The sequence below is a fragment of the Anser anser genome (assembly GCF_964211835.1).
Source record: "Anser anser genome assembly, chromosome: 7".
Classification (NCBI taxonomy): domain Eukaryota; kingdom Metazoa; phylum Chordata; class Aves; order Anseriformes; family Anatidae; genus Anser; species Anser anser.
In genome coordinates this window covers 21,402,013-21,421,951 of record NC_139727.1, presented here as the reverse complement: position 1 = coordinate 21,421,951, position 19,939 = coordinate 21,402,013, and the positions used below count along the sequence as shown (strand labels likewise).

Below are 19,939 nucleotides of genomic sequence, written 5' to 3'. Positions count from 1 at the left end.
AAAAGGCAGAGCAAAACTGGAGAGCCCTCTTCTTTGGGCTCTTATCTGACAAGACTGAGGGTGAATGCTGGCTAGACTGCGACAGCCTCCCCCCTCTTCCCCGATAAGTAGGCATATAAATAAATAAATAAACGGCATCCTAACTGCACTGAGAACTCAATAAAACAATCACATCAAATATGAGGAGGTATAAATCTCGCGTCTGCACAGGTAACCCACTCAATTGCTTTTATTATGGCTCAGCCTGACTCCATTTATTACCATCCGTGGCCTGGGTGAAGGATGTTTGCATGGAGGGTGGTCTCCTGGTGAAATCTTATCCCCAGAGCAGTGACAATCAGCCCATACAGAGGTGGATTTTGGTGGGGAGACCAAAGGCAGATCCATCTGTCTGCATGAAAACCAATCAATAACCCTGTAACTAGACCTCTTGTCGCTGGGAAATGGACAACACAATAGTTCATTCCTGGAGCCATAGGAGAGAAATAGCTGTGGTTGGGGTGTGAAGAACGACGGGATATATGCATGATGCGTTTGAGACATACGGACAGAGCATGTCTGTCCATCTAGATACTGAGGAGTGACAGGATAGGAATAAGGCAGAGGGCACATTTATATATATCGTAGGCAAATCTGAAAGGTTGATGCGTTCAGGGGTGGGTATGGGGAAGAAAAAAGGACAGAGTTATATTGCATTTTTTATAGGACATTTATATGGGGACTGTGAGTGCAATGCAGATCTGTACCTTCAGGGAAATATGCCTGCTGGCTGGATATTACATATGAGTATTTTGGTATATGGCAGGGAATGTGTATCTCTTGGCAGGCACGTAGACGGTGACACAAAGCACCGGTAGGCTAAAGGAAACATAGGCAGGAGTTTGATGTGGTCGGGGAAGGATATTCCTTTGTCCTCTGTCTGGCTTGGGATTTATGTGTGTACTAGTTTTGACAGAGAGGAGAAAGAGTGATGTGCCAAAAGCCTGAGCTAACGGCCTGTGAGTTCACAGATACGCTTCCCAGAAAATGCTATGTATGAAACATTTACCCAAACCTCACTGTTAAATCGGGAGAGGAGATTCTGGTGGCTTGTCTCTGCCTGTACGAAAAACAGAAATAGGACATTCCTTGCTGCTGCCATCCTCTAGCTCCGCAATTCCAGCAGCGTTTCTAAAACTTGCACAGCATACCGTTCCCCAGACTTTTCGCAACTCCCCCATCACACACACACACGCATGCTTACAGAGAGATGGTGGAGTCTGCCTCTGCTAAATGTTTTCTCCTGAGGGCCAGTTTAGTTTTCCTTCCTCTGGTTCCCTTTTGAACGGTTCCTCTCCTCCCAAGGTAAGCGCCCTTCCCTCTCCGCAGGGCGCCAGGCACGGGGCTGACCTCCCATCCCTGGCTGGGAGGTAAATGGCATCAAGGCCAGCTATCAGCTCTGGCCAAACTGCCCATCACTGTATTGCACTGGAGAGGGCTGGTAGCCAGATTTTGCAAGGCAGATTGATGTCTGTTCATCATTTACACAAGGAAAAGCACAGACTGCGACAAGATGACAAAGTCACAAATGAATACCTGCCAGACAGGACGCTCTGCACCACCTCTCGTCGCAGGGCAGTTTAAATGATTCTGGCAGCAATGATATCCCAGCCCTTCGACTCCCAGAACCAGCCCCCATTTTCCTTAATAGGGCTTCTTTTTCTTCAAGCTGTCGGAAACGTGAGGGCAACCTCACTACCCAATGCCCACGGTTGGGTACTAACTTTAAAATTGTGAGAGAGTCTTTGGACACTGACATTGGGGCCCTACTTAAAGGGACTACTGCCTTTCAACATGCTCATGCTTCTCTAGAATGTCTTTTAAAAACAGGTTTTGGTCACCTGCCTTTAAAAAGAAAGACTGCTGACAACATAGCTATGTAACAGTGCCTGCTGTTAATATTTGCCTAGATTCAGGCCCAGAAAATCTTTCTTTGTTGATTAAATTAAGGCTTTCGAACTTGAAAAAATATTCATTTATACAGAAATTATCCATACAAAAAAAATATTTATAAAATGAACAGGAAAGAGAGGATATCTAGAAGAGCAGAGGAGAGGAAGGAATAATATTTTTGAGGAAAAGGAACTCACATTTGCACGCTCTGAAGGCATAGGGAAGCGTATGGCTGGGACGTGCTACAGACAAATGGACCAGGGCTGAGCAAGAAGGGGCAAAGTGGAAAATGAATAATGCCGCAAATTCCCTCTCCCTAGCGAAAAAACAGCAAATTTAGGATTTTATAGAGATGATGTTTGTGGTGCTGCCTCTGACAGAGACAGACAGCTACACCATGAGGCTTGCAGAGCGCGGGGAGAGCACAGCTGGGTGGGGCTGGTGGGAGGAAAGGGCACGAGATAATGATGGAGCGAAAGGCCACAGTGGACTTGACTTGGGTGTTGTCAAAAGCAGACCTGCCATGGTTTTACATAAGGCAGTCTTGGCCGCTGTGCCAAACAAGATGCGGAGGCTCATCCAGTACTGATACCCAACTCCCGTATGTGGCTCTCATGATTCCACCCCCCTTTTGTGGATTACATGGATTTTTGTGACCTGAGGGGACGTTTGAAGAAAAATACATGACTAAGGGTGACTGCCTCTCCGAGACAGATGGGCTCCTGGTGCCCAGCAGGCAGAACTGGCAGGGCTGGTGGCACAGGGAGACGTGGAACAGAAGGGAGCATGGCCCATCGCAGGTGGACACGTAGGCAGGGAAATGCCCCAGCACAGTGAAAGGCAGGGGACAAAGTGATCTTGGGGAATACAGTCTTTGGAAGAGTGCAAGAGGAGGGTGCTGGCCATGTAAACGAAGCCTTTGTACTGCCCAGAGCACCACCTTTCCCAGCTGAAAGCACCTTCTGCAGTATTTGAATGTGCTACTGGATCATTCTCTGCACAGTGAAGTAATTTGAGCATGGAAACCTGCATGCATTTGTGTAGATAGACTGCTGGGTCTCTATTGTTCCTCCAGACAATCTTCTCTGTAATGGATATTTGGGTTGGACATGCCCTATACCCCATGACATGTGTACGAGGAGGAGCGTGGGTGTATCGCTAGGGCAACATGTCCAGCTGGGAGCACAGGCTGATAGCAAGTGCGTGTTCCTGCTCTGGGGAAGAGCTAAGAACGGTCTTATCCATGGAAACAATGCTGTAACCCCGCAGTTACATGCTAGGGGGTACAGGAGAGAGCAGAGCATGGCACTGCACATCTCTGCAAGCCTGCGCAGTTCTGTGGGGCTCTGCAGAGGTTTCTGCGTGCCTGCGGTGCAGCGGGTTGGCTGTTGGCAAGGCGTGGGTGTGCTGATGAACCGTGCCTGTGAATGGATGCAGGGGGCCAGCAGTGCGCCGTGCATTTTTCGGTAGTTCTTTTGGGCAGAGCTGGGGGTAAGGTGGTAATGCTAGCCACACCATGGCTGTGCTGGGGATGAAGCATCCATGAGGCAGGCAGTGCCCGCACTGCAGACACAGGCAGTGCTAGCACAGGATGCGTGCAGCACTGCGTTCGAGTGCAGGGACCTGCACCTCTTTGGGGCCCTAGCGCATTCGAGGGAATATGGGTGCCCATGGCAGGATGTGTCTGGAAGGCCATGGATGTGTGCTAGCTCATCTGAGGCACAACCCAGCACTGCAGTAAGCGGTACCCGGGGAGACTGGGGCAGGGGGTGCACTGAAGGCAGTATTTCTAACGAGAGCCATAGTTTAATGCGTTGGACTCTGCCCTCCTCTCCCCTCCCCTCCCACTCTTCTCCTTATTACCCAGGTTATCTTGTTTGGGTTAAGAGGCCAATTTCAACAGACTATATAATTGAAGAGTGAAGAGAATCTGATAAGATAAGGAAGGGACATCATTCCTCAAGGGATCAATAGAGGTTTCATGTTCCTCCTTCCCCTGCTGTGTCCCTAACATGCTAACGCTGTGCGTCCGTGGGCCTGGTTTATTTGCTCTGCTTGTCTGCAAGCCAGAAAAGGAAGTGGGGGAGCAGGGGGTGGCTGCCGGCCCCATCTGTCACACGGCAGAGCAGGGCAGGGGGCATAATGAAGGGACAACAGGGATGGCGGGGCTGCGTGGGAAGAAAAGGACAGGGCGATAGGGGACCCGCCGAGAGCCAGGAGCTGCTGGTGGCAGTGCAGGCACAGCACAAAGCAGCCCCTCCAGGAGCCCCCACCTCACACAACCACAGCGGGGCCCACGTACAGGAGCTTGGGAGCTGGGGGACAAGCCGAGAGGTCGGCACAGCGCAGGATGCGATCCGCATCCCATGCAAGAAGGCTGGGCCAGCTTCTGGAGAGATTGCGAGTCAGAGGGGTCTGCGGCTAAGATATCTTCTTCCAGCTGATTTCTTTTTTATTTTTAACACCCAGAGAAACAGATGCTGAGAGACAGTCAGTCATGCAGTGAGCATGTGGCAGAGTTGGGAATACAACCCAGATCCCCTGACTCCCAACCTCAGGCTTTAACCAGCAGACCATGCTTCCCTCTAAGCCACCTTGAACTTTCCTCAGTGAGGATGGGGGCTACTAAGCCTCTGCGGGCTGCAGTTTACCAAGCTGTCAGGAGTGTGCTCACTGGACCGCCTCACCAGAGACAGCCTTCCTCACGCACGCTAAAAAAGTTGAAAAGAAATTCATTTCATGGCCGGTGGTTGCTTAAAAAAGGCGATTCCAGCATATGTATGTGATAAATGTTAACTGTGCATTAATCGCATTAAAGAGGACCCTATAAACTTTTCATTTCTAATTAAATTCTGGCCGGTGATTCTGGCGAAGCCAGCACACTCCGGGCCTTTGTTTATGTGGAAAATTAAAATGCAAATACAATGGAATTTATTTCCATTACTAGAGTGATATGCTGGGCTCCTCTGTTTAACAGCCTCCAATTATTTTCAAGCAGGTCTCTCTCCCTCGCTCCCTCCCTCTCTCCCCCTCCCTGCTCCCCTGAGATGCTGCGACCCCTGTGTGCGGGGCAGGAGCTGGTAAAGCACCAGGAGGGCTATGGATGGGGTCATCTGTTCTAGGCCGAGGGCAGGCAGGAAAATGGAGGAGGAAGGAGGGAAAAAAAAAAAGAGTGGGAGAGCACAAACAAGGAGGCAGGGGAAGCAGCAAGGCTCAAGTTAGTGCAAGGAGCAGAAGGGAGTTACCTGTTAGCAACCTCACTGAAAAATATAAGCTAAACTCCTTGGCTCACCGAATCCTAGCTGTATAGGTGGTATTTTGGTGATAGGATAGCGTCGAGAGCTTTCCCTGGAAGTTTTCCGGATCTTTCACAGTCCTTCCCATGTACTTTGTCTGGATGTGACTGCTGCTGAGCGAAATCCTGGTGGCTGAGGAAGCACAGAGCAGACCCAGCGCCAGACACATTGCCTGCACAGAGCAAATAAATCCGGGCAGCAGTGACACACAATCATTGGCAGAGAAATAACTGAGCTCCCCTGCCCATTTCTAAGGGACCAAGTGTGGCTCTGCTTAGGGCAGCAGTATACAGCATACACACGCCAGCAGCCATTGCACAAACACAGATACTCACTGCAGCCTAAGATACTTGCACGTATGTATGGCTAAATGCAGCTGACATGTCCTACTGACCGTGATTCCCCATGTGAGAGACCCGGCCGAGTCAGACGTGAGCACCTCAGGCAGTCGCACCCAGCGTAGGCACTTGCAGACAGAGGTGCCCTTCTCTGTGTTAATAGCCAGAAACTTAGGGCACAGACACTTACCCAAGCCCATAACTGACAAGTCCTACCTAAACTCCTGAGTGTGCCATTCAGTGCACACACATCTGACCTCTCGCATAGCCCTAGAAATCCAGCGGTGCGCACAGGCACTCCCTGCTGCTCCTGGAGGCAGGCAGCCGCACGGCCCTGGAAGGGAGAGCTGGGGATGTTCTCTGCTTGCATGTGAGCATCTTAAGGAATCACCTAGTGTAAGTGATCCTGCCCCGGCCGAGACAGGGAAACAGGAGGAGGACACATTCACTTACGACGCTGAAAAGAGGCCATTACCCAGTCAAACAACCCAATCCCTGACATCATTATTCAATACACAGGAGCCCTGAAATGCACACTAACTCAATCACAGAGACACACGATTACAAAATAATACTGATGGAATCAATGAAACAGACAGGCGGTCATACAAAGCACACACACCCCAGTGTTAATACACAATAATAGCTCCCCAACAAGCGAATACAAAACAGCCATTCAAAAACACAATGGCAAAACGTGGCCCGCGCTCCAAGGGGACTTGGAAACTCTGGCAATGAACCCCACCACTGGTGAAGGGTGCTTGCAGCAAAACTTGGGGTGCTCCCCAAACCTGTCTCTTGTCAGGCTAATGAGCACCAGACAGTAAGAGCCCGAAGGACATGCGCACTGCGTGTGCATGTACTGGGAGGCTGGTGGGTGGCTGCCCAGTGCCCTACTGCACAACGTGGCCACTCTTACCGCTGGCATGGGTGCACTGTGTTCAGGACTCACCGTAATACAAAGTGAGGGAACCAAGGAGAACCTACTGCGTGGCCCTAATGCAACTCAGCCACACTGTGAGAACACGCAAACACCCCTCAGCACCCAGAGCAGTAGGAGCATCCCACACAGGTGCCTCAGCAGACAGCCAAATCCTCTCCCCAAGCCGTGGTAGTGAACCTAGACACGCACACAGAACGCTTCCAGGGCCCCAAATAACAGAGACCTGCAGACCACCAGGGCGTGCTAAGCTGAGCGCTTCGCACGAGACCCAAACAGCCACGCCTGCAAACCCTACGGGGTCTTACAGTGAGGGAGACAGGGCACCCTTCTTTGGTGTCTCCTCCCTGGCACGGCAGGCATCGGCTACCAGCAGGCTGTGTGTGTAACAAGGGGCTGCTATTGGAAGTGACAGCAGGGACGGGGGAAGACTGCTGGCAGTCGCGTGCGTGGTGTGTGCACAGGAATTCCCCTTCCTCTACCAAGTGTGGCTGTTTGTAGCCATTAAAAAGCCCAGGTCCTCATGCTGGGTGTTCAGTGAGTATTGATTCAGTCTGCAAGCAATTTTAATATTTCTTCAGGGACTTTCCAGCAACAGCACAAGTCATTAATTCACCCTCCCAAATTGCTTATTCAATAGCAGGAACATGGCTCCTGAATAAAGTCCCAGAATTTATGTGACTCGCATGAGTCAGGAGGTCAAACAACTGTTATGGAGCGAAGTTAAAAATCCAAATAAAATATTGACACTTTTTTGGGGAGTGGGAGGAGGGGAAGTGGGGGAAGGGGAAGAAAAGGTATTTAAAATAGGGTTTTGTTGCAATGCCCCCAGGATAAGGAATGGAAAGAGATTGAAGACAAGTTGGAGTTCGTAAAATCAATGGGATTTATTGCATATCCGCTTGGCATTTAATAACTCCTTCCTTTCCACCTCCCCCTGCTCTGTACATGCACGGGGGAGAAACTCTCACAAAGCCACCAGGAGCCAGCCTGCCAGCGCACAGCAGTGCTGCAGTACCCAACAGCCCCCCAGGGCCAGGGCCCCATCCCAAATGGGCTGCATTTTCCCCAAAGTAGGCGGCAGTCCATGCCCACAGTCTTTGTCGGTGGAGAAAAAAAAAAGAGGGGAAAGGAAACTGAGGCACGGAGCAAATTAAGAACCTGCTGAGTCACAGAGCCCACTGACTGCAGGCTGGGCTACGACCCAGGTCTCCCAACCCCCAGGCAGCTGTTTTGCTGCCAAAGGATGCTATCTTGTAAGGGAACGAGAGCACACAGTCACAGGCACCAAACGCAAGGCGGCATCCATCTCACCAGAGGGACTCCCATAGCACCTCGGTACAGCCCCACAAAATAGATGTGCCCACAGACACCACACAAGCACATCCACATGCAGATAGATGCACGGCCAGACACAAATGTATACATGCTTTTACTGAGCTCATTGCTATTCAGAGAGCACTGCAGCCAGATTACACAGAAGTAGAAACATACCTGCAGACTGACACACATGCAAATGAACGTGCGGACAGGCACATAGGCACACATGCTCATGCTCCGGTACAGCAAGGTAGCCTTGTGCATCCTCTGTGCATATATATATATATATATATATACACACACAAACTGGACGTCCACACTAAAAAAGTCATGCAAACTGATGTCTGCTACAAATCTAGCTTTTACTTACAGTGGCCTCTTTTTAGCTAGTTGCACCAAAATGGATGCCCACATGCACTCAGGTACATTCTGCACAGGTATATTAATTAATATATGGGACTGTCTCGTTATATCAGACTGGTAACTGTTTCAATCAAACTGTGCTGATTTTATACCAAATCTCTGAGCCTGTAGTATCCACAAACCAACATCTACTCGTTAGCACTAGCTCCATAGCGAAACAAGCAGACAAAAACCTAGCATAACCACATAATCAAAAAGTACTTGATGGCTTGGGTATTTAGGTGGGCTTCTTTGGTTCTGGTGCTTTTTTGTTTGTTGTTGCTTGCTTTGTTTGTTTGTTTTTCTGGTTGGCTTCTTAGCAAAGATTTAGGTCAGGTCCTTTATGTGAGTTGAGATTTTATCAAAATGCAGTTTTTCAAGTGCTTTTTTGCATTGTGACAAAAATAACATTTGACTGTGTTTTCCTCCTAAGCTGTGTTTTGACCATATATAAATATACAGTGTGGTTGAAATTTAGGCGAGGTAATGAGAAGTTTGAAATCTCCATAATTATGCTTTCAAAGATTAAGATTTTTGTACAGAAGATGCTTCTGTGTTAATTCTCAGATTGCTTTGTTCACAGTTGGTGTTGCAACTGCTCTTTACAAAAAAGGCCAAGATAAGATCTTTGGACTACCATATGCTACCTCTGGTCTTCTTTGACCACAAAATATTCAAGAAAAAATGTAAAAGTAGTATAGTTTTGTAAATACGATTGCCTGTGCTCCTCTGTATGCCTCTATCTGTAAGTCCTGATTGCATCCAATCTCGTCCCTATGCAAAGCTGGATGAAACCATGAAATAAATTCTAGATGAACAGATAGTTAGTTCAGCTTAAGAGGATCATGCTTGAAAATAATATAACTGGATTAAAATCACTAGAAGCTCTCTAGAATATCATGACTTCCCAAAAGAATATCTTGCAATTCGCCGGAGCTAGAAACTATACAAAACTCCATTGCAAAAATTTGTAAAATTTGAATAATTAAATATTTACAATTCACATCTTCAGACAGGGCTGAACAATTGGTGAACCTCTTCTAAGCTTACACCAGCTAGCACTTGGTTCAGTGCACCAAGCTCCGGGCAAGTCAGTTGTAGAGCCCAGACATCAGCCCGCCGGAGCTCAGACATGGGGAGAAAAGCTGCCAGCACAAGGAGGTGGGGATGAGGAAGCACTTGCATGTGTGGGAGGATCACTTAAACAGCGTGGCTCTTGGGAGGCTGTTTGTCAATTTGGAATTGCTGAAGGCGTCGCAGCTGAGATGGTTTCATTGACAGGGAATAGGCAACAGGCCTGCTTACACATGGACAAACAACAAAATGAATCTGAATTAACTTAGAAAGTGCATTGGTTAAAACCATTAAGACATTGTTTGGATGCTCATTCAAAATCTGAGTGTCCCAAATTGAATTTAGTTTACTTTATTTCCAAAGTGAATTAAGCTAAACTAAATTAAAGCTGCCTTAATTCTAAACAAGGGAGTCAGAGGTGTAATGCAGTTTAACTAGACCATTTTAATTTCGCACTTTCAGTTAATTCTAATTAGTTATTTTGCATAGTCATTTGTAGGTAAACCCTTAGACTGCTACCTCCTATGGACAGAGACTGTATTTATACCAGGGGTAGGGAAACGGGACCCAGGAGTGCAGTGAATTCTCTGCCAGCCATCGCGATAGTTTTGGAATGGGATCTGAGTAACAGCTTGCTCAGGGCCCACCAAAATCCATAGCTCTGCGCTTGGTCAGATGGATGCCAGGTATGCAATTAGGAGTAAAACAAATCTGTACTCCCAAACTTAGACAGATAGGCAAATGTAGACATAGGTATGGGCCTCATAACGTAGCAAGGTGCAACATGAATTATATATGTGTTGATACATATAAGATATTACGTAATGGGTATTATAGCCTTGTTACAGATGAGTTTAGATGGTTATGACTTACTGTTTGCAATAACTGTACTTGGTGCTGTACAACAAGATCAATATAGCTAGCTAGTGATGGCTACAACCACAGATCTGAGCAGCCTATCTGCCCATTAAGCTCTGTTAAAAACTGTAATGGTTGAATAAATGTTTATTAATTCTTCATGGGGTCTGACTACAATATGTGACCCAAATGTTTAACTATGTATAGCCACAGTTATAAATACAGACCTGTAGGCAAAGATAAACAAGTACGCACACCACTGTATGATAAATTACAACAAACTAAGAGACAAATGCCAGTGCTCTCAGGCCACAAACAACACAGATACAGAAACAAACACAGAGCTCATATTGTCTGAAGTTCAGACTTCTTAGTGACTTACATGAGCCAAGCAGACTGGCTACAGATCTGTCCTTTCGTTACAGAAAGCTAGGAAAAGCAGCCTGCCATCTCTGGAGGTGGGTCCCAGCTTTATGTTGGGGGCCTGTGCCACTCCCTGGAGCGCTTGCCTGGGGCTGGCTGCTTTGGGCAACGTGAGAAAGAGAGGTGTAAAGAATAAGGAGAGCAGTAAGGGCTAGGACAGGAAGGAAGATTCAGGAGCTCTGTGGAAATTTCCAAATTTTCAACCTGGTTTTCATTTTGAATCAGGGCTTTAATAAAATCCTACACCTACATGCAGTGTAGCTGGAACCTGCTGTTCCAATTAAAATCTAAATATATTATTCTACTTCTTATTTTTTAGCATAGCTTCTCGTTCACCTTTAAAAAATCATTTTAAAGGAAAAAAACAATTTCTCCATTCTCATAGGCTGAAGTTCTCACTATTTTTTTTTTTAATTTATTTAAAACCTGATGTAGAAATTGCCTTAGATCTAAACCGACACATTTCCAGCACAGTTTTGGTTTTAATTTTGGTCAAAAACCACCTTTTACTGGTAAGGGTTCCACTGTGAGAGTTTTGCCAGTTCTGATAAGCATAAGGAAGGCCCACACCATGTCACCCACACACTCAGGACCACTTTCTTGTCCAACACTCAAGCGAACCGCAGGGGAGCGTTCTGCAGGATGCAGAGATAACACACTGCTAATACAGAGATAAAACACTGCCGAGCCCCAGAGTTAAAAAGTCCTGAGTGAACAGCCTCAAAAACTGAGAGATTGCCATAAAATTCGCAAGACTGTAAATAAGAATGCATTTGTTTTTTTTCTTTGCCTCTGGTTCTGGTCCTTTGGGAGACAGCCAGGTCCCAATTCCACCTGTTCTCTGCAGTCGTGAAAGCCAGAAATACCTTGGTTTTAAATGAAGGCTGAAATTTGCACGTAGTTGCTTATCTTCAAGATCTGACATTTTATATAAAATACTACGTATGGCATAACTTGCAAGAGAGTTGAGAATGTTATCTACAGCTATCTGCTGCCTCCCAGTCCAAGCCTCTTTTCTAGTACACACGTCTTCTGTTAATCAAAATGAACGTCCGCAAGGAATTCGGCACAGACTCCTGAATTTTAATAACTGGAAATGGGCTCAAAGCAAAGCTTTCAATTAAAACTTCCCATGCTCCAGATTAAGATATTTAACCTTGGCAAGCCCATGTGTTTCTGTAGGTCTCCTTAACTCACCTGCTGACACAGCCGCTGTTGCGACAGCTCCGGCGCATGCTGCGCGGCAGTCACCGGCGTGCTGGCAGCTCGCGGGGCTGTCCCCTTCGCCAGGGCCGTGCTGGTGTGGCCACGCTGCTAGCAGGATCCGAGCCGGCTGGTCCGTAGGTGACAGGAGACCTGCAGTCACTGCAGTGTAGTGCACTGATGATATAGTGCACTTAGAAAAGGATCGGTTACTAAGAGCTGAAAGATTTTTGCATCTTTTCACTGAACAGATCTCCTGCTAGTGAAGGGGATGTGGCCACTGACAATGCTTTTCTCCCGCTCCCTTCCTGTGGCTTCTTTTTTTTTGAAGCTTTTGGTCATTTGTTGCAGAGGCTGTGAGTTTGTTGTGGGGGACTGATAGCTCTGTAGCTGCTGGGATGGATACTCTTGTGCGTGCTCTGAGTTGAACATCTGCTCCATGGTTGCCTGTGGCACCAGAATTTGGACTTGATGAGCCTGGTGGTTCCTCCCAGGCCTGTGTTTCTGCAGACAAAACCAGCAGAACCGTGTTTGTCCTTTAAGATTTTCTTAATTCGCCTTAAATCTGGGATGTCAAATATCTACACCCAATTTGTTTCCAATATTTTGTAAAGTGAATGACATCTTCTAGATGTTTGGATTGTAACGCATTTCTGGGTTTCCTGACTGCAAAGAAAGCCTTCCAAACGTGAACTGAGTGTAATAAAAGTAGAAACACCTGCCCGAGGACATTTCTGTGCTGCAGTCACCGCCTGACTGCAGCTCATGTAGATAGACTTTAGCCAGCTGTAAGCCAGCCAGCCTGGGTCCCGACGGCCGTGCAGCCACTGCTCTGCACACAGCAGCTCCCGAGCGCACCGGCAGCCTCCCGGCTGGGCTCTGCACCCCCGTGCGAAGGGCTAACACAAAGCCTCTCGGGTGACTGGGAAAATGTTTCTCAAAGCCTAATGCAGCAATTTACTCTGGGAGGTCGGGGTAGGCAGCCTACAGATGTGGGGCTGTCAAACCCATCCGTACCAGTGGCACGAAGCTGGGTGGCACTGCCCACAGGCAGGCTAGTGCCCTGCGTGGTAGGTCTCCCTGACCCCAGGAGGCATCTTTGGCCTCACCTTTCTTCCCTTCCACCCCTCTTCCTTACACCTTGACTTGTACAGTGCAGCGCAGCAGTACTGGAATGGGCAGAGATCTGCTAGAAGCTGAACGTTAATGCTCTGCTCAAATTAAATGAAATAAAACCGTATGGTGTCATCATGGGTCACTGATTTAAAACAACAAAAAAATCCTAGCTCCTCTCTAAGCCCTTCAGATAGTAAAACTGCTGCTGTGAATTCTGTCTCTCCTCAGAGTGCAGCCAAGAAATGGTCTTTGCAGTGTGAGAAAAGGGCAGGATTGGGTTTTCTCCTGTGCTTTGGTATGAGCAGGCTCACCTGGAACAAAGTGGCACTTATGTCCCCTCCTCTTCAGGCATGATGCCAGGGTAGCTCCAGTGAAGATGATGGAGCTACACAGATTAACAGCAGATAAGGAGCCAAATCTTCTCAAGGAGGGCAGGGATTGTGTTTCAAGAGACGTGAGGCATCTCCATTTCTCCCTTCTGTCTATCTGGAAGCTTCAGGAAAATGGATTATCCCTATTCAGCCACCTCTTAGGATTATCTGTGTAATCAATCTAATTGATCTATCATACCTGTGCTTATATCCCAATATAGTACATGATCACCACTCTTCTCTCTTCCCTTCCAAAAGGCAGAGAGAAGGAATTGCAATTTTCATGACAGAAGAGAGTTTGAATGTGTGAATATTGCTCGTGGCCCCTGAATATGGCAAGGTTTGAAGGCATTCTGCTCTCTTGGCAGAGAGTGCCAGAGCCTCGGGCCAGCTAGCAAGGAAGCTGAGTCTGCTGCTCCTGCCAATGTCAGCTGTCGTTCTGAGGGCTGCAAGTGTTGCAGTAGATTTTGAGAGCAGTAGGAGAAGCTACTGTCCCCCCCAGCCCTAATGGAAATTACGCTACAGCTTTTGGGGGGCGACTGCAGCTCTCATCTTCCCAACTACAGCTGCTGCTGCAAATTCAAACGCGAGTTTGAAATCAGCGTAGCTGAAATACAGCTCCTGTTGCCTTTGCCTACCTCCCTTCCCTTCACATGCAGCCACTGTCAGCAGGGTACATGTCACTTCTGCTTCAAGCGGGGGAATGAAGCCAACGCCATGCCACAGCTCGCTGAAGCACTTACTTGGCCCCTGTTATTACTGAGTCTGAGCCCTTCACTCCTCCTTCCAGCTGTCCTCACCGTGCCCCAGGTGGCAAGGCAGCGCTCCTATCTTCACACTTCAGGCAGGAAACAGAGCACAGAGAGAAATACCATTTGTCCAAAGTCCTGATGAGAGGTCCATGACAATGCAAGGAACCGAAGCCCTTCCCTTAAGTCAGATTAGGCCGCTACTGTCAGACTTTATTTCCCTTCCTTCACCCCCCAAATCCCTCGGTTGCTTTTCCTCACCATACTATGAAGCTTGAACTTTGTCTATGCAAGCAGGACTTTCCTCCCTCTTTTTTTTTTTTTGGCTCAGCTGTGAATTCAGCCCCACCTAGACCACGCACAGAAACATTAAGACCATCTCCCGTTTGAACCAAAGCCATGCCCGGGGCTCTTTATGCCTGCACAGCACCCACCCGCAGGCGGGACACTGTCACCAAGGAACCCAGTGCTACCTCTTCCCATCTTTTCCCCAGGCACACTTTGATGCCAGCATCGCTGGGGTGCTCCCTAGCCCTTTGTTGGAAGGGCTGTGAGGCAGAGGAGGCCCGGCTGTGCCACCAGCCCCGCACCAAGGCCCCACAGTCTGCCATGGCTCTGCGCCGCAGGCCCGGCCGCGCTAATGAAGCAGCAAGGCACCGCGGGGCGCCTGCTCCTTGGCCATCGCAGCTGCCCTTGGACACACTGCAGAGAGCAAGGCTGAAGCTTAGCAGCGTTAGCCTTCCAAGAGCTGCTTTAATTGCCCAGTAATGCACACCCTGGGGTCTTGTAATGTGCTTCTAATATGGAGCATTTAAAGTATGGATACTCCAGAACAATTACGAGGAGTTCGGTGCTCCACTGAGTGTGCCCTTCCACTCTGAGAAATAATCCACGACAGAGGAATGTCATCAAAGAGAGGACACGAGGACACGCAGCAGGACAAAGCGCTCTTCCTTAGTGCACTTCACTTGGTCCTTCCAGGATTAAAAGAACTGGTAGATCGGGACCTCCAGATGGCTCAGACCTACCTCAACTCCCTCTGATCTGCCCTAGTTTGAGTTTTGCCTTTGCGATGCTGTCTAAAGACTCTTCCAGCAATAGTAAGAGTAGAGTAACCACAGAGTATGTCAGTCTACAAGACAGCCTGGATAGAAATGTCAGAGAAGCGAGGGATGTTTCTTATGATCTGTCATTCTTTTAGCAAATAATTCCTGGACAGGTTTAGGAGAGATTTTTCTCTTGCTTGTTTAAAAGAAGAGAAAGTTGGGCTTCTCAGAAAGGATTATATCTCAGCTAATTTTATCTTTTAATATTTTTTTCTACATCCTTGACCAAATTTGATTCTAGCTTGTTACAGTTGTCATATTACAGGAGTTGACTTTCGTCTGTCCATCTGCATTCAGAATCGGCAAAAGGAATTGCATAAATCTGCCCCAAATAAGAAAACAGAAATCAAACACTGGAGATTCCCAATCTAATACAGAACGTTTAAGGAAGTCAGCTCATTTGGAAACAGGCAGTTGGTTTCAGATGGAGCTGTCTGAAGTATTAACTCTAGAAAGAGTTACTACCAGCCAACCATAGTAACTCATGAAATCCAGGAATGGATTTATAATTCACGGTATGATACTATGTACTGTAATGACATTATATGCCATTACTTAAGATAATATCACGTATTAAATTCAGATTGTGAAATGAAGTTCGGTTGCTTTACTGCCATCAAAGATCTATAAATGTCCTGTTGCTGAAACTTCAGAAGGTTCTGCATTAAAGCTGTGTATATTCTCCGAAACTCAAAATAGACAACTTGTGCAAAAATCTCCCACTGGAAAATGAAAAATGGGAATCTACAATAAGTACCAGTTTATGCCCCTAATTAAACACAAATGCTGTTATTGGAGTCACTGACTGTGATGGAATTAGAGCAGGGATGAAATTAGTCCAAAGTGACAATTTCTTTTGGAGAAAAGAAATACCTTCGAAAACATTGGCATTTACTTCAAGAAATCAGCACTGCTGGCTGGTATGCCAAGATTTGAGCTGAGGAAGTGTTCTGAAAAATAAATAAATAAGTAAAAAAGGCATGTCTTTCTCCAGTGTCTAGAGGCAAGAATGCGGCATTAAAAGCAGCAAGAGGCGATGAAGCTTTTGCTCCCTCTTACAGAGCAGTAATGCAGTATTCCTAGGTTTGGAGCAGCAGTGCTGGCTTACTACATGTTTCAGCCTCCAGTAAGGGTGAGCTTTCAGCCATCCAGAAGTTTAAAGACCGCATTATTATGCTGCATCTGTTGCTACAGGATCAGGTCAGCTTTGTTCATCTTTCATCTGCTGCTTCATTAGGTGGTCTCACGTACAAGACCCACTCAAAGCCTGTCAAAGTGACAGCAGCAATTCCTGGGGACACTGCTGTTTATCACTGTCCCTAAATGAAGTGACCCAGGGTGATGCACTGCCGTATCCTGTACTTCAAGTTAGGGTCTGAAAATTCTCTTCTTTCCTTACAATACCAGAGTTAGGTCATGACTGCGTGGCAAAGGAGCGCTGCTGGGGAAAGCCTCTTCATGACCTGCCTCTTCTTTTAGCCGTAGGAAATATCTTCTACCCCAGACTTCATTAGGTTCAGCCATTCAGTGCCTGGGTTGAACCAAGCCATTGGAGGCTGCAAAACCAGGAACACTCCCCCTTTGCTCACTGCTCCCAGACACTTTCTTTTGACACAAAACCAGTTTTATTCTTAAGAGGGGAATGTTTCCAGCAGAGCCTTTCACCTCGGGGTGACTTGCTGGAGCTGGCCCTGGTTGGTAGTGACCGAAAATCATTACCAGCTGTCAGCTACTTGGTGAAACGAGCTGGTGAATCTCACTCCAGCTCCTACTGGACAAATCTCAGTACACGCAGCCTCAATGGGCACTAACTGGCATTCTCAGCTGAGAGCCCAAGAACTGAATGGGAAAGGAAACTGAAGCTTCCTCTTCATCCCTGCCTGGGTTTTCGAAGCATTATGGACAGGAATTTTATACCACCATGGTTTCCCAGGCTGTTTTTACTCTAAATGTCTTTCGGAAACTTCGTAGTTCCCATGTGGCATGATTCAGCACAGCCTCACTGCCCGTCTCAATGAGGCTCACCCTATGGATCCCTCCATAGAAGCTGAACTGACTGATGCTACCTCCCATTATGAATGGCAAATCTGATGTCATATCTCAGTATGAATGGGCCTGTCTGATGTCACCGCAGTGCTAATAGGACATTTTATAATATGTCAGCTGAGGCTGCAGGGGAAATCTTCTAATCCATTCACTATGCTGCACTACAATAGAACATCACATAGTATGATGTGTACGTTAACTTAGAGACCCTCAGGCAGATTTGGGAGAGATGGATGGATGGATGGATGGATAGATACATTTATACAAAGTATACATACATTATATCACTCTATTGATTTTTAAAAAGTTCCAGGTCTGCCTGGCTATAATGAGATTTTTGAACTTTGTGTTGCGATCAATGAGGGGAATATTATTGGCCTGGAGAATTGATATACCCGCTCTCTGTGGCTTGTTCTGCTCCTGGACTGCCCCTGCCCCCAAGGTGTACGATTCCATCAGACACTTAACCTCTTTTACAGTGTCATCAGGCTAAAAGGAATCTAATAGTGACACGGGACTTGTGCTCAGCACTCTGGCACTATTGCTTTCCTGTCACAAATAATTTATAGCTTTCTATTTCCATCCCTTTGCCTGCACCCCATCCCCTCTTTCTGTTTCTCTGGGCTGGGGGAAATCAATAAACTCACACAACCAGAGTGGCACTTCAGGGGGCTATAGGGGGAATGTGAGAGGAAAGAAAAGAAAAAAGAAAAAGTAGAAAAGAAGAAAAAAGTTGTGTTATTTGTCCTAGCACAGACTTCTCAGATCAGCTCCTCACCTAGTGCAAACCAGCGTGGTCTCAGAATCTGCCCCCTTGGCCCAGAGGCCCTCAGACCCCTTCTGTCCGGGTCCTCAGCAGCTATGGGCTAGGCACCACTGAGCTAGCTATATGGGGTGAGGATCTGCATGGATCTCCATCCCCAGCCAGAACCTTGACACTACCTGTCTCAGCTAAGTCCAGGCATCCTCTGCCACTCCAGTAACTGCCCAGGTTTCACCATCTATCTGAGTTTCCTAACAAGCTGAGATGTTATGCTCTGAAATACCTTTCTTTTCCTACAAAGGCTTCACTCTGTGGAGCTTTTTCAAAAATATCCTCTCAAAGTCTCTGCCTACCTTTCTCCATGCCATACTGCCCACCAGCTGTACATTTGCTCTTTGAAGTGTTGCCAACGCTTTCTTTAGAATGAATTTTTAAGAGAAGTGCTTGAGTGAGCAAGGAGAATACATTATTTGCTTACACTTTTTGGAGAGATTTTTGGGGAGAGGTTAAAGCTAACACAATGCAGGGCTGACAGTTCCAGAAACTAAGCCTAAAGAGCATCTGCAGCCTTCATCCTAATTGGAGAGGCTCGTTTTAAGCTGGGAAAGGAATTTGGTCTCCACGGCCTTCACAGGTCATGGCTTATTTGCTGAGTACCTTGGTGAGACAGTTGTTCTTGAGTCACAGTCACCCAGCATCTGCCAGCAGGCAGGGCCCCCTCAGCCAAGTATTAGGTGCTAGTGATTTTCTTTCACCACGGACCTCAGCTGGATTTAAACCGGTGACCTAGAGGTGAAAGATTTCATGTAACAAGAAATGGAGCACCAACAACTGCAGTTCAGTTTGTGTTCATTCTGAGCTGCATTATGAGCTCTGTGGCATTCACCAAGAGATCTTTTTGGGTTCCCAAGCTGTGTTCATGCACTACCTGATAAACATCAGTGCTGTCTGGAGCTTCTTTTTCCTCGTGACCTATATCCCATCACCACTCCCCACAGATGCCTTCTGCTCTCCTTTATAAAGGGCAAGGGCTTTGGGAAAGCTTTCCATCAGTTCAAATCCCTCAGTTCTATGCCAGAAAGGTATTTTTGAAGTACACAACAAAATGAAATCTACACGGTTTGTTAATTCAGCAGTGGCTCTACTAACTGCAAAGGCTGCCTTATGACCACACTGGCAGATCAGATCATGAATGATAATGCAGTTGCTAACTCATAGGAGAGGCTGGATCCCAGCTTGCTCACTGAGCACCATGGCTATGCAGGTTTGGGAAGAAGACTGCAGAGTACGGCAAGGACAATTCTCTGGGAATGAGACTGTTAAAGCAGTAGAGTCACAACCATAAAAAGACATAAGAGGCCATTCTGCTGCACCCAGTTGTCAGGTGGGATCTTTAGTCGCTGACAGCTGGGATCGCAGGCACTGAGAAATTGCATGAAGAGTTGAGTTCTGAACATGTTTTGCTCTTTTTCCAGGATTATCAGAACCAAAGTTCAGCAACCTTTTCACCCAACACCAGATGGGAGCGGGACAGGTGTGACTGCACCAGGACATACTATCGGTAAGGAGACTGGCACGAGGCGAGGGTGGCGGCAGGACAAGTGGAGATGAGAATATGCTCAGCTGAGGGAACAAAGGCTGACGAGCAGATGCTAGGTAGAAGGGAGGTGGAGTGAAAGAAACCTCAACAGAAATCAGAGGTTCCTGTTCTCTGCTGCCCTAGCTGCATTGCAAAGAGTTTGCCCAAAGGAATTTGCCCAAAGCGATCCTGCCTCTACATCCATTTCACTTTCACGCTCTCTCCTTCGCCTCCCTAGAGAGAAGTATTTACTGCTACCCTACCTAAGCACCGGCCTTCACTTTTTGTCTCTTTCTTTCTCTGACTTGCTTTTCTCCCCTCTCCCTGTTTCTCTGCTCTCCCTTTGCTGGAACCAGTCCATTTCCTAGATAGCACTACACAGACCAGGGTACGATATTCCCGACACCTCACAACTGAGCCCTT

At 47.3% G+C, this 19,939-nt stretch overlaps 1 protein-coding gene across 7 annotated transcripts in view; it reads left to right on the top strand.

The window, feature by feature from the left end:
* The window catches only part of PAX2 (paired box 2), a 96,386-nt gene that overhangs the window by 24,668 nt on the left and 51,779 nt on the right, over positions 1–19,939 (top strand). For all 7 annotated transcript variants that reach the window (XM_083844981.1, XM_083844983.1, XM_083844980.1 and 4 more), the window contains one exon: positions 19,413–19,498. In XM_083844981.1, coding sequence (XP_083701107.1) covers positions 19,413–19,498 — 86 coding nt within the window. The remainder of the gene's footprint in view (positions 1–19,412; positions 19,499–19,939) is intronic.